This window comes from Narcine bancroftii, chromosome 6 (genome assembly GCF_036971445.1).
Source record: "Narcine bancroftii isolate sNarBan1 chromosome 6, sNarBan1.hap1, whole genome shotgun sequence".
Classification (NCBI taxonomy): domain Eukaryota; kingdom Metazoa; phylum Chordata; class Chondrichthyes; order Torpediniformes; family Narcinidae; genus Narcine; species Narcine bancroftii.
In genome coordinates this window covers 85,262,253-85,277,113 of record NC_091474.1, presented here as the reverse complement: position 1 = coordinate 85,277,113, position 14,861 = coordinate 85,262,253, and the positions used below count along the sequence as shown (strand labels likewise).

Here is a 14,861-nt window from a genome sequence, read left to right as displayed (position 1 = left end):
CATCTGCCCAGTCTTATTTATTTGGAAATGTATTTATTTATTTCCTTTTTTTTGCCAGTTTTGAGTTTCCAGTTGATTGAATGTTGGATAATGGGTATTTTACTATATTTAGAAAATCCGAAGAAGAGACAAAACTTCCATGGAAAAGAAATTGACAAATGTTTGAATGATATAGCTAGCAGGGTGGATAACAGGAACATTTGATGAGATCCTTCCAGACAAGTTGCTTTGACTTGAACCTGAAGTTTGGTAAAATTTTAAATGGTTTAAATTTAGACACACAGCACAATAGCAGGGCCATTTCAGTCCAGGAGTCTGCTGCCCTAATATACGTCCAATTAAACCTCACCACCTGTACGTTTTCCAATGGTGGAAATAAAACCAGAGCTCCCGGAGAAAACCCATACAGACATGGAGAGAAAGTACAAACTCCTTACAGACAGTGTGGGGTTTGAACCCAAGACCCAATTGCTGGTACTGTAAAAGCTTGGCGCTAACTGCTATTCCAACCATTCCACCTCAATCAACCTTAATGGACTTCAATGGATCATTTTCATTACTCTGGGTCAGTGGACAGATTCCAGTTACTTGCAACCTTGATTCAGATTGGAGAACAAATCTAATGTTTTTCTGGAGCCTGTATATGCAAAGTGTAGGGGTGAATATGTAAAAATGTACTTCTGGCATCTTAAGACCAATGTTAATCTTATTCCCTAAAATGGTTGTCTTGCTGTTCAATCTTCTTCAGCATGATGCTGAAACAAGCCATGAAAGACCTCAACAATGAAGACGCTGTTTACATCCGGTACCGCACGGAATGCAGTCTCTTCAATCTGAGGCGTCTGCAAGCTCACACCAAGACACAAGAGAAACTTGTCCGTGAACTACTCTTTGCAGACGATGCCGCTTTAGTTGCCCATTCAGAGCCAGCTCTTCAGCGCTTGACGTCCTGTTTTGCGGAAACTGCCAAAATGTTTGGCCTGGAAGTCAGCCTGAAGAAAACTGAGGTCCTCCATCAGCCAGCTCCCCACCATGACTACCAGCCACCCCACATCTCCATCGGGCACACAAAACTCAAAACGGTCAACCAGTTTACCTATCTCGGCTGCACCATTTCATCAGATGCAAGGATCGACAACAAGATAGACAACAGACTCGCCAAGGCAAATAGCGCCTTTGGAAGACTACACAAAAGAGTCTGGAAAAACAACCAACTGAAAAACCTCACAAAGATAAGCGTATACAGAGCCGTTGTCATACCCACACTCCTGTTCGGCTCCGAATCATGGGTCCTCTACCGGCATCACCTACGGCTCCTAGAACGCTTCCACCAGCGTTGTCTCCGCTCCATCCTCAACATTCATTGGAGCGCTTTCATCCCTAACGTCGAAGTACTCGAGATGGCAGAGGTCGACAGCATCGAGTCCACGCTGCTGAAGATCCAGCTGCGCTGGGTGGGTCACGTCTCCAGAATGGAGGACCATCGCCTTCCCAAGATCGTGTTATATGGCGAGCTCTCCACTGGCCACCGTGACAGAGGTGCACCAAAGAAGAGGTACAAGGACTGCCTAAAGAAATCTCTTGGTGCCTCCCATATTGACCACCGCCAGTGGGCTGATATCGCCTCAAACCGTGCATCTTGGCGCCTCACAGTTTGGCGGGCAGCAACCTTCTTTGAAGAAGACCGCAGAACCCACCTCACTGACAAAAGGCAAAGGAGGAAAAACCCAACCCCAACCAACCAATTTTCCCCTGCAACCGTTTCTGCCTGTCCCGCATCGGACTTGTCAGCCACAAACGAGCCTGCAGCTGACGTGGACATTTACCCCCTCCATAAATCTTCGTCCGCGAAGCCAAGCCAAAGAAAGAAAATGGTTGTACAGATACTGTCGGACCTTAGTGTACGAACTGACATTTTATACAATTCAGGAAGCCATTTTTCTATATTTTATATAACTATATAATCACATTTATATCTTGTGGGGGGTTTTTTGAGTGGGAGGGTGTATATATAAGGAGTTAAAACCAACATGCAATCATTGTACTTTTAAATTAGTATTTTGTCTATGTAAAAGTTTATTAATTCATGAATGGAAATTTTTAAATAAAATATTTAAAGAATCTCAAATGTATCCCAGGTTTACTAATGACAATATGGTGAGAAAGTAAGTTCTGATGACAAAGAAGCTGTGGGTGGGCATAAAGATGAATCAAATGGTGGGAAAGAAATGTGAAATTGTCTATTGTTGTACGAAAAGTTGAAATACAAAATATTTTTAATGGTGAAATTCCATTGAAATATAAACAGAAATGGTGTATAAATGTAGTAGGCCAACCATTTAGGAACTATTTTCACCATTTTTTTAATTATTCCTAATTCCCGGCATCTGGTTTTTACCAAATCTTGATTATCAGAGATACTGTTAATGCTAACATCAAAAAGTTAGCATGCTGCTTCAGTGAGTACTTGTGAAGCAAAACTTTTGTTCTTTGCAGTTCTTGCCCTAAGGAAAGAAAGATACTGTTGGCTTGGGTGCAGTAAAATAAATGTTTACTGGATTTATTCCTGTGATGACAAAGCTGTTCTATGAAGAAGGGATTGATCTAACATTTTTGTAGAGGAATTATGAGTTTGCCATACTTAAAAGGGCTTGAAAATATGGATGTAGTGACACTGTTGAAAGTCTGAAGGGGACTTTGCTGCAGCAATTTTTCATTATACAACTGGAAATTTTAGCCAAGGTTTCCAAATCTTCACAATCCCCAGAGGATTCGGACATTAGAAATAAGGTGGATAAAATTTTAAATGCCTCAGGATATGGCAATGAAGCAGGAAAACTTTGAAAGATTGCCCATGATCTGAATAATGGCAGAATGGATTAAATGATCGACATATTATTTATCTTAAGTAGGCCACATGAGGTGTAGCTTTTGTGAAAGGGATTTAGAAACCCATGTGAAGATGGAAAGAAGGTAATTTAGGGCTTTGAGGTCATGGTAGAAAAAGAATTCTGCTTCAGGGCAGAGCCAGAACTTGATTTAAATATATATGGATTGTAATGGAAATTCAGGAAAAAAACATAATCAAGTTTGTGGTGACCCACTTAGCAGCAAGCGAACCGGCTCCCAAAATGGTGGAAATGCTGTGGATTATGTGGGAAATTGACTTGCATCCAACACAGGTTTTTAATCTGGGCTGATGATGACTTCCAGTCCATGTGACAGAAACAGTGAAGTATATAAGCTCAGCATGGAAGCCTGGAGCTGCACATAGAGTTCCCAGCGTATGCATCAACTCGACAATGTGTACACCGTCTATAGTAGCTCAGTACAGAATACTTAGTTACAAATTTTTAATAATTTAGTGAAAAATGCATGTAAAAAGAAGTTTGATATAGATGTATGGAGAAAGGAAGGATATGTGCTGTTGTCAGATAAAGTATGGGAGGATCGTGTGAACGTAAACTTTGGCATGGTCTTGTTAGGTCAAATGGCCACTGTGACAGCAAATACCTCACTAATTGCCAAGATACATGTCTTGGCCAATTAATGATAAGCCTGTAAATGTTCAAGGCATCATTATGCTTAGCCATGTAATAGTTGGTTAAACGTAGTGATATTACAAAGTAATTTCACATCTCCGTAGTGATTACATCACCTGCTTTCTTATTAAGAAAAGTGAGTTAAAATCTAAAGCAGTGGTTCTCAATCTCTTTCCACTCACATAGCACTTTAAGTATTCCCTATGCCATAGATGCTCTGTAAGGGATTGTTTAAAGTGGTATATGGATGTAAAGTAAAAGTTTGAAAACCACTGTTTTAATTGTAACTAATAGACTAGTTATGTGCATGGTTTCATTAATTCCAAAGGAAATGGGCCAATGACAATTTTTCTCAAGCAAAATATTTCAATAACAATTAGGTCTAGAGCAGTGATTCTAAACCTTCTTTTCCCATTCACATACCACCTTAAGCAATCCCTTACTAATCACTGAGCACCGATGGCATAGGGATTACTTAGTGGTATGTAGATGGAAAGAAAAAGGATGAGAATCACTGATCTAAAGCAATAATCTTTGCAGTAGATGTAGTAATGCAGACTGTTCTTGTTCTTTAGCAACTTTTATGTATGTTTTTTAACATTTAAATGTTATTCACCCATGACTGTGTGGCCAGGTTCAATTCCAATCCTATCTACATATTTGCCGATGGTACCACAGTTGTCGGCAGAATCACAAACCGTACTGAAGGGTGATGGATCAGCTCGATGAGTGGTGTCACGCCAACAACCTTGTGATCAGCATTGGCGAAACCATGGAGATGATTGTGGACTTCAACAGGAAGCTACCGAGGGCTCAAAAGTAGAGAGGGTCGAGAACTTCAAATTCCTGGGTGTCAGCATCTCCGAGGATCTGTCCTCCATTTTGATGCAGTCACAAAGAAGGCTCGTCAGCAGCTATACTTTGTGAGGTGTTTGAGGAGATTCGATATGTCACCAAAGACTCTCATAAACCTACAGGTGTACTGTGGAATGCATTCTGGCTGTTGCATCACTGTCTGGTATGGAGGTGCCAACTCTCAGGACAAGAAAAAAGTCCAGAGGATTGTTAACTCGTCCTGCAACAGGCGCCAGACTTCACTCCATCAAGGACCTCCACATGAGGCGGTGTCTTTTTTAAAAAAAAAAGCTGCCTCTATCAAAGACCCCTACCATCCAGGCTACACCCTCTTCACCCCTGTTACCATCGGGGGAAAAGGGTACAGGAGCTTAAAAGATGAGCACTCAGCAGCACAAGGACGGCTGCCATCAGATTCCTGAATAATCAATGAACCAAAGGCATTGCCTTACTTTTGATGCACTAATTTTTAAAAATTGTTTTAAGGTGGTTTATGTGAATGTTTGCACTATTGATGTTGCTGCAAAGCAGCAAATTTCCTGACTTGTTCATGAAAATAAATGCTGATTCTGAAATAAAATGTCTAATTTTCCATTTCATTTGTATTATTATTTGATGCCTACTTAGAACTTCTCATTTGTCTTTGCAAATAGCTACTTTCCTCCATTCTAACAATTACAGCTAATATTTGAAGGTTGTGTGCTGTAGACGTGCACTTTATAAGTACTAATGTTTAGTTTGGGCTTGTGGCCCCTGATAGAAATTTGAAATTCATGCATGATGAACAGGGATTGATGTTCACCATTTCTTTTAAATTAATGTCAGAGCTTTTATTTCTTGATTTTCTAATTTTGTGAATGGACTGAATTGTGCTGTGCCCAACCATATCCAGTTATTGCCATTTAATTTTGAGAAACAGTTGAATTTGTTCTGTCAAAAATCATGCATATTAAACATCTTTAAAATGTTAATTTAATTCTAATATGCAAACCTTTGCAGGATAATGAAGAAAAGAATGGGAGAGTGGGACAACAGCTGGTATGTCCCCGATGAGCTCAATGTTTTGTAAGATTCAATGTCTAAATGACTGATTATAGCATTTTCAGATTTATAGGTGGCATTTTTCTAACCCACAAATTGCAAGATGTCAGCTCGAAGCGGAAAAAAGAAAATGACCAAGATGTCACGCTCAGCCAGAGCAGGGGTAATATTTCCCGTTGGTAGGATGATGCGTTACTTGCGGAAAGCAACATTCAAGTATCGTATTGGAATGGGAGCGCCTGTTTACCTGGCAGCAGTCATAGAGTACCTAGCAGGTAAAAACTTTAAAATTAAAATGAAGAACAAGTTAAAATTCATAGTTTTAAAAACACAAGTGGATCTTATAATTTTGATGCAAGTTTTATTTTTGCTCTTTGGGTCATTGAATTGTTTATTGTCACGTGTACCAATATGACAAGCTTTTGTTTTGTATGCATCAATGTACATCAGGTAGTGCAATAATGAAGCAAAAATGTAGATGCTGTGTTACAAATGCAAAGTGCAGGAGCGAGAGAAGAGTACAGTTAAGCAATGCAGGGGCATCATCTTTTACCAGTGAGGGATTCATTCAAAAGTTTGATAACAGCAGGAAAGGAGAGTGTGATTAATCCTTCTGGTACAAATTGTTTTAAACCTAATAATTTTAACATTTGTTTTTAATGCAGCTGAAATTCTGGAACTGGCTGGAAATGCAGCCAGAGATAACAAGAAGAGTAGAATAACTCCAAGGCACATTCTGCTGGCTGTAGCAAATGATGAAGAATTAAATCAGGTAAAGCTCATGGTGTCAATTGCTGTATATTTCGGTATATAAGTCAACTGGCAGATAAGCCTCCCCCCACCCTCCCTCCCCATCAGCCTCATTTTAAGGGTTTAATCATTGTCTATCCCAAAAAACACGATGCCCAAGGGGTTGGTCATTTGTTAGCATAGAAGTTAACCCCCAAAAGTCATGATGTTTAATCTGCTGGCCTTTGGCTGGAGGTGATTGTTATGGAGGTTCCATCAAAACGAAGAAAGTATGAAGCGAGTTTTAAAGTAAAAATAATAGAAATGGCCAAGAAAACCAACAACTACGCTGCTGCAAGAAAGTTGGTGAGGGATTGGAGGAAGAAAGAAGAGACTTTAACAAAAAGTATCACAAAGACAATGTTCAGTGAGAAGAGGAATAACTTGTTGGCCACGTTGGAAAATCACGTCGCAGCATGGGTACGGGAATAGAGGCAAGATTGTTACCTAGTCACGAGAAATAAGAACATTCCCACTGAAGTGGGCAAAGTCGCACCCAGACATCGGTGATGTTTTTGAGGCAACGTGAACATGAAAAGTCTGGTATTACGGCAAAAAACAAAATTGCTCAGAAACTTCCAAAAGATCTTGATCGTAAAGTTGTTGGTTTTCACCAGTTTATTATATATAACCAGCAGAAACACCAGTTTGCATTTGCAAATATTGGAAACATGAAAGGCAATAGAACAGGGGGTGGCCAAACTTGCTTAATGTTAGAGCCACAAACGATAAAGCTCAGATGCTTGAGAGCCGCAGGACAAGAACAAAATTCACATATACGTTTTTATTGTCACATACACATTTTGTAACAAAAAAATTATATAAATTTTAAGAAATGTATATTAAATGCAATAATATTTATTCATGGATGCAGTTTCTAAACTGTTAATTTGTATTAGTTTCAGTCATCACAAAGACACAAATATGTAAAAAAAAGGTAAACCAGAAAAATGAGAGATTTTAATCAGATTTCCACCTTACAAAGTTAGTTTTATTATAAGCATATTTTTTCATGACTCAAATTCAATGCTACAAATATCAGGCTATTAAAGACACGAGTAAGGCGGGCGAGGGGGCGACTGGCAGCGCGAGTCGGGTGGGCGAGGGGGGGAGGGAGACCGGCAACACGGGTCGAGCGGGGTAGGGAGACCAGCAGCGTGAATTGAGCGGGCGAGGGGGTAGACTGGCAGCATGAGTCGGTCGGGCGGTGGGGGGGGGACCGGCAACGCGAGTCAGGCGGGCGGGGGGGGGGAATGGGGATACCGGCAGCGAGCCGCATATTAAAGGTCAAAGAGCCGCATGTGGCTTGTGAACCGCGGTTTGGCCACCCTTGCAATGGAATGTAAAAGTGAAAACAGCCAACCAGAAGTACAGGCCGTGAAAGGACCAGGTTTACCATGGTGTTATCGTGCATGGCCAACAGGCCGAAGTTGTGGCCTGTGGTAATCTTTAAGTGCAAACTTAAAATAAAATTACCAGCAGGTATTTTTGTACATTTTCATGAAAAAGGATCGATAGATGAAAATGCTGTAAAACTATGGAGAGGCTCTGTGTGGAACAGGCGGCCAGGTGGTTTATGCAAGGAACAGAGTTTGCTGGTCTGGGATATGTTTTGTAGCCACTTAATTGAGAACACTAAAAATAAATTAGCACTACATAATACATACATGCCGGTTATCCCGGGTGGTTTGACGTCTCTATTTGCAACCTCGATGTCTGTTTGAACAAGCCATTCAAATACCATGTGCATGAGGAATGGAATACCTGGATGACGAGTACACAAAAGTCGTTTACAAAAGGTGGGGCAGTGCATGCTGCACCGCTTGATGTGCTGTGTGACTTTGAGCTCAGAGCATGGGACAGAGTGAAAATAGAGACTGTAATAAAATAATTTTAAAAAGTGCTGTATCTCTTGGGCATTTGATGGCACCAAAGATGATATATTGTGGGACACTGACCACGAAGTTGAAGCTGCCTCATTAGATATAGACTGGGACCTGTATGATGACTTTAAACAGATCACATACTTGCCATGATCTTTGCCTCAGACAATGATTGTGATAGTGATTTTTTTAATGTGTCTAAATGTGTTTCGGTTCAATGAAAATTTGTCTTTTTTTTTGAAGGGTTGATCTATACTCAGTTTTCGGGTCATCTTGTATGCCGAATTGCCATCCAGTGGTTTTTAAGGTCTCAAAAGTATAGCTGGCGTACAAGTCGACCTTTTTTTTGAGAGAGATTTTTTAGGGTTTCAAGACTCGATATATGCCTAAATATATGGTGTTTTGATCTATTTTAAACCCAATTCATATGTTTTATTGATGCTGTATAGTTCTACAGCACAGAAAAGGCCCTTCAGCCCAAAATCCAAACTAGTCACATTTTGGCTCAAATCCTTCAAACTTTCCATATATCTATCTGAATGTCTTTTGAATATTACAATTGTCCCTGCTTCAAATACTACTTGGTCTGACAGCTTTATCATATACCCACCACCCTATGAATGTGCCCCTGAGGTCCCTTTTAGATTTTCTTCCTCTGGGGTGGAGGGGTGATGAATGTTGTTGGAAGAGGCTTTGACTTCACTATGCCCTTTATGGTTTTATAAACTTCTAAATTTTGCCTCCAGAACTCTAGGAAGTAAAGACCTAGTCTCTCCTTATAAATCAAGCCTACCAATCCTGTCCTTTTCTGCTCTCCATCCTGCTTTATGATATCTTTCCTAAAGTTATAACCAAAGTGGTGCACAATACCCTGTGGGCGATCTCACCATTGTCCTGTACCTGTTGTCTCTGTTTCATTGTCTGACCAATGAAGGCAAGTGTGGTACTTTTACCCACTGCCCCCCCCCCCACCTTAATTTAGATCGTGTCATAATCTCAGCTAATACTATTCACTGTTCATGAAACCATAAATTGTAATGTCATTTACAAATTTGCTTGCCAACACCATCTTCCAGATTGTTAATATATATGTTAAAGTTCAAAGTTATTGTCAGAGTACATAGATGAAATTGCATACAACTCTGAGATTCTTTTTCCTTCAGGCCAGGCAGAATTTCTACTTATTGATAACTAAACTGTACTCTAAGAAGATGTGTATATGAAAGAGAGAAATGTAAACAAACAGCAAATACAGAAAAATAATTATTTAGTCTAAATAATGAGCAAAGTAAATCTCTGATGGATTCTGTTGTTTCGGAGTCTGATGGTGGAGGGGGAGCAGCTGTTCCTGAACTGGTGGTATGAGAACTGTGGCACTTATAACTTTCCTAATGGCAGTGAGATAAGAGCATAATGATTGCTGCTGCTCTCCAACGTCAGTGCTCCATGTTAGTTTTCTCAATGGTGAGAGTTTTGCCTGTGATGTACTGGTCTGTGACCACTACTTTTTGCAGAGCCTTTCACTCAGATTTTAGTGCCCCTGTACCAGCACACTTTCTGCTACACATCTATAGAAATTTGCCACGGTTTCCAAAAACATACTGAACTTCTGCAAACTCCTGAGGAAGTGGAAGTACTGATGGCATTAGTGTGATGTGTCCAGGAATGTGATAGTTAGTGACTCTTGGGAATTTAAATTTGCTCACCCTCTCCACCTCATCCCCCAATGATCACTGGATTATGCATCTCTAGTTTTTCTTTCCACCCTCTTCTTGGGCACTGGTACGATTGAAGCCTGTTTGAAGCAGGAGGGTTCCACACCCTGTACAGAGAGAGGTGTTTAAGATATACATGAGTACATTGGCCATTTGGTCAACACAAGTTTTCAGTATCTGGCTGTGTGTTCCACACAGACTGAATACTTTCCTTGGATTCACTCTTCTGAAGTCTGCCAGCACATCCTCTTTGGATACTGGCAGTATGTGGTTTTTCCTTTTCTAGTGGTCAAATCAGGTATAGAGGCTCATCTGGGAGTGAAGCATTGCTGCCTCCATTTGCACCGGATTTGGTTTTGTAACAGGTTATGTCATTTAGGCCCTGCCACAAGTGTCTCATGTTCTTTGTTGTTTGCATTCTTTCCTGGAATCTCCACTTCACCTGGGGGATGGCTGTTTATAGATCTCCAGATTTGAATGCCTGTGATCTAGGTCTCAGCAGCTTCCAGATTACATTGTTCAAACAGGGCTTCTGTTTGGGGAAAACCATGAATGTGTTGGAGGGGACATACTCGTCCACAGCTGTTTTAACAAAGTCGGTATTGGCCCTGGTGTAATCATTCAGATACTCTGCTGAGTTTTTGAACATTGCCCAATCTACTGACCTGAGGCAAGCCTGTAACTTCTTCAGCCTCCCACGACCACCTTCTGACTTTCCAGATCTCTGGAACTTTTTAGGCTCTGTTTGTTTGCAGGTAGAAAGAGCACCGCCAAGTGATCAGTCTTGCCAAGATGCAGTCTCGGGAAAGAATGATATGCTTTCCTTGTATTAGTTTGCAGGGACCTCTGGTACAGTAGATATTGTGTTGATGATAATTGGGCAGGTCCCTTCTTAAGATGGGTCTAATTCAAGTTGTTGACTCTGATTTGTAATGCATTGGGTTGGACCATCTTGTTTGCTCACCTCATCATGCCGTTTGATGGGTGCCTGTTTGAAATCAGCATCAGGAGGGATATAAACTAGCTCACCCTGGATCCCTTTTACACCAGCCTACCATGAGAGCCCATGTCAAAAACTTTGCAAAAATGTCTACCTGACCTCATCAATCTTTTTAATCACCACCTCAAAAAAAATGCAATCAGTCTTTGCCTTTTCAAATGCAGGTGGATATTGGTTGTCAGAATCCCTTATATTAAATTTTGCTTATTGGCCTACAGTTCTATGGCACAATATTAGCCATCCTCCTGTCTGACACTCGATCTTGAACTTTGGAAAATTGTATGTATGCATGATAGGTTTCTGTGCTGTATAATTCTGTGTATATTTTTAAAATATGGATAATGTGAGAAGAAATTTAAGTAGGTGTGAAAGGTATATAGTTACAATGATCTCTGATACTGTGATGTCAAATAGATTTGAACTGGTTTTTTAAGGTAAACTGAGTTTCATCTATTGCAAAATCTGAGAATCGCCAAATCTGATCATTAATCTTTGTCTTTTTTTACATAGAAAACTATTATATATTACAACAGATTTTTAATTTAGAAATACAGCATGGTAATATGTCCTTCTGGCTCATGTGCCTGCGCTGCCAAAATATGCCCAATTAACCAACTAACCCCATGTCTCTCTGGAACATGGGGGGAAACTGGAGAACTAGAAGGAAATGCACGTGGTCGTGGGAAGAACATACTAACTCCTTATAGACAGTGGCAGATTCTAACCTGGGTTGCTGGTGCTATAATAGTGTTGTGTTAACAGCTAAGACAACCATGCTTCCCCGAAGGGTTGTGCCACTGAGTGCAATAACACTTCAGTAATCTATGAATGAAGTGACATTGTCATCTTGGCCCATTGGGAGCACTCTTGCGTATCAAGACAATTTTAGTTTCAGTCCTGCTAGAATATCTGAATACATAATCAATGAGGCACTTTGGAGATGATTATCTTTTGTTTATTTAAGTGTATCTTGTGGCACCTCTATTTTGTAAATTTCTACATTTGTTAACGTTATTAGCAGTGGCTGCAACTGAAAACCAATCAATTGTAGAGTGAACAGGGTATATAAAGTATCTAAGAAGTGCCACATAAAGCATTCATTTAAAATATTTAATAATAGTTCATTGTTTCAGTTTTCCTTTTCAAATTTAGTGGGCAGATGTAACAAGAACTACTATATTGTGGTTTAATAACAACCCTCAATAAGATGAATGATTGAAAGATTAAACATGTAGTTGCCAACATTTCTACAAACTCAAATTTGTGTGATTTATAAAGTGACTATTCTTAGAATATTGAAAAGGTACGATGATTTGGAAAAATTTGCGTCTAGTTTTGTGCATCGAATCATCTAATTCTATAAAGTATATTTCTCATTGGTTCAAGTTCCCACAAAGTTGTCCACTTGGTATGAAGTGGAACCAAAATCAAACTGCCCCTTATTTTTGAAAATTACAGGTGTCAAATATAATTGACTAGAATTGCGACATTTTAGAACAATAACATTTTATTGAAAAGCCATGCCTAATGTAGTATTATTTTTGTGCGCATAGTTACTAAGGGGAGTAACAATTGCAAGTGGTGGTGTGCTGCCCCGAATTCATCCCGAGCTCCTGGCAAAGAAACGTGGTGCCAGAAGTAAAGTGGAAACCATTCTTTCCACATCATCAGAAAAGAAGGTAAAGAAAGCAAAACCATCTCCAGTCAAGAAATCTGCCAAAAAAGCATCTGTCAAAAAGGCTTCAAAATCCAAATCGTCCAGAAAGGTATGTATAGAGCACGCTAATTTTGCTACAATGGTGCTAAACTGTTTTGTGGTTAGGAAACAGTGCATTTATCTTTTAGAAGCTTTAATCCCATTTTCTGTGGTGCAAATGGGTATATTCCGAAATTGATGATCTGCAGTCTAACAATTTGGATATCCTGATGGTTAACCATCTGGCTCAAAGGTAATGTATGCTACTCTCCCTTTCTGCTCACTAGTACTACAACCCCTACCCCTTTCTCCCACTCTCTGGGATCTGTTCTCTTGAACTTTCAACTTGGAGCCCCTGGTTCCTGTTTTTCCATCTAAATTTAAAATGTATTGCAATGCCATGTAACATTTAAGAACTGAAATAGGTGAGTGAGGGTATTAATCTTTCTTACAAAATATTTTATTTAATTCAATAGAATAATCTCATATACATATTGCATTGACATAACAGAAGGAAATATCAAAATCTATACATAATATATAACTGGTAAAAATGCTCTAATTAACAGTTTCCCATTTTTGTTATTAATTGTTAATATTATTAAAAATGAAAATCACATGAATTACTTTATAAGCATCCTGCTCATAATTTGGTAAAATATCAATCAATATTAAAATTATAGTCTCGGACCTTCAATTATAAACTCCAATCAACATTAGGAAATTTGAAAAAACCTAAACTAACGCAAATCTAACTCCTCCCTCTAATCAAGATTGCTTAAAAAACATATTAAAAAAAAGAGAACAAATAAACTGGATCGAATCGCTACCTCCAGAAGCCAGGCGGACATCACCGGAGCAGCCCAACAGCCTAAAACTGCCAACCATGGACCCATATCTAATTTTTTCCAAACTGCCATTATGTCATAAGTTCATCTTTCCACTTCATAGAATACCTCTTCTGGCAAAAGCTAAAAAAAAAAACCTCATGAGATATAGTCAGATTGCGAATAAAGTCAAACAAGGAAATTAAAGGGCATGGATCTATTTTAGTTTTAAAAATCGTTGATAAAGATTAAAAAGCATTTCCCCAAAACATCTTCATAATTTGGGATATTACCAAAGCATGTGAATTAGTGAGGCCTCTAAAATGTTTTATCTTTCACACAATGGATCAACATGTGCATAAAGACAAGATATTTAAGTTTAGACATGCACATTCTGTGCACCAATTTAAATTGTAATAAATAATGTCTAGCACAAACAGGCAAATCGTTAATCAAACTAAGTGTGGAATTCTAGTCTTCATCTGATAAAGTTATATTTAAGATCCCGTTTCCAATCATTTTTAATCTTAATCATTGAGGTTGGTCTTAAATCCAATAAATTATAAATACATGATATTAACCCATTATGCACAAACTGCAAATCAAAAATGATATCAAGAATATTTGAGTCTGCGATTTGAGGAAAATCTTGGACTTAGATTGGACAAAATGTCTAACTTAAAAATATCTAAAAAATGTCTATTGGAAAGCTTAAATTTAACTGACTATTTTTCAACAGAAGCAAAATTCTTACAGATTAAATAAATCTTTGTAACATTTATTACCATTCCTTAAAACTTGCATCAAGAACAGAAGATTAAAAAAGTGGTTTTCTCCTATGGGACTCACCAGGGAAAAAATCTCCTAAATTGATTCCATATTCTTAATCTATTCCTTATTATCTGATCGCGAATCAGTTTAGAAAAAGATAATAGTAAAGCAAAACCTAAAAGTGCCAACAATGATGTTTTCCTAGAAAAATTCAATTCCATTTCTATCCAAGTAGGACGACTAATTAGTTGATCAAATTTTAATAGTAAAGATAAATATGTATATTAATCACTCAATAATAAAATCAAATGTTTTGCAATGATTGTCCTCATTCCTCACTGTTTTCTAAAGATGAGTTTATTTATTCGTGGTTGTTTACCCTCCCATATATAAGATATCAAATCTAATGAGTTGAAAGATGATTTGGGAATAAAAATTGGTTAAACTTTAAAAAGATAGAAATTTATGTAAAATATTCATTTTAATTGAATTAATGCATTCAATCATTGTAATTGAAAGTGGAGACCATCCAGATAGAGACATTTTAATCTGATTAAATAATCCTACAAAATTTTCTTTCCTAAGTTTTTTACGGTATTCATCAAAATGACACTTCATTTGTTTGGAAAACCTAGTCTGGCAACCATAGTGAAAAATGTGCCAGATATCTGGGTTTTGTTTTAATAAAGTTTCAAGTGTGTCTCAATTAAAGTTGTGTATTATTTTTTCCTTTATCAGTTCT

At 38.5% G+C, this 14,861-nt stretch overlaps 1 protein-coding gene across 2 annotated transcripts in view; it reads left to right on the top strand.

Moving 5' to 3' along the window:
* Positions 1 to 14,861, top strand: part of macroh2a2 (macroH2A.2 histone) — a 44,498-nt gene that overhangs the window by 17,084 nt on the left and 12,553 nt on the right. For both annotated transcript variants that reach the window (XM_069885603.1, XM_069885601.1), the window contains exons 2-4: positions 5,504 to 5,713; positions 6,104 to 6,210; positions 12,379 to 12,591. In XM_069885603.1, coding sequence (XP_069741704.1) covers positions 5,542 to 5,713; positions 6,104 to 6,210; positions 12,379 to 12,591 — 492 coding nt within the window. In that variant the 5' untranslated portion in view covers positions 5,504 to 5,541. The remainder of the gene's footprint in view (positions 1 to 5,503; positions 5,714 to 6,103; positions 6,211 to 12,378; positions 12,592 to 14,861) is intronic.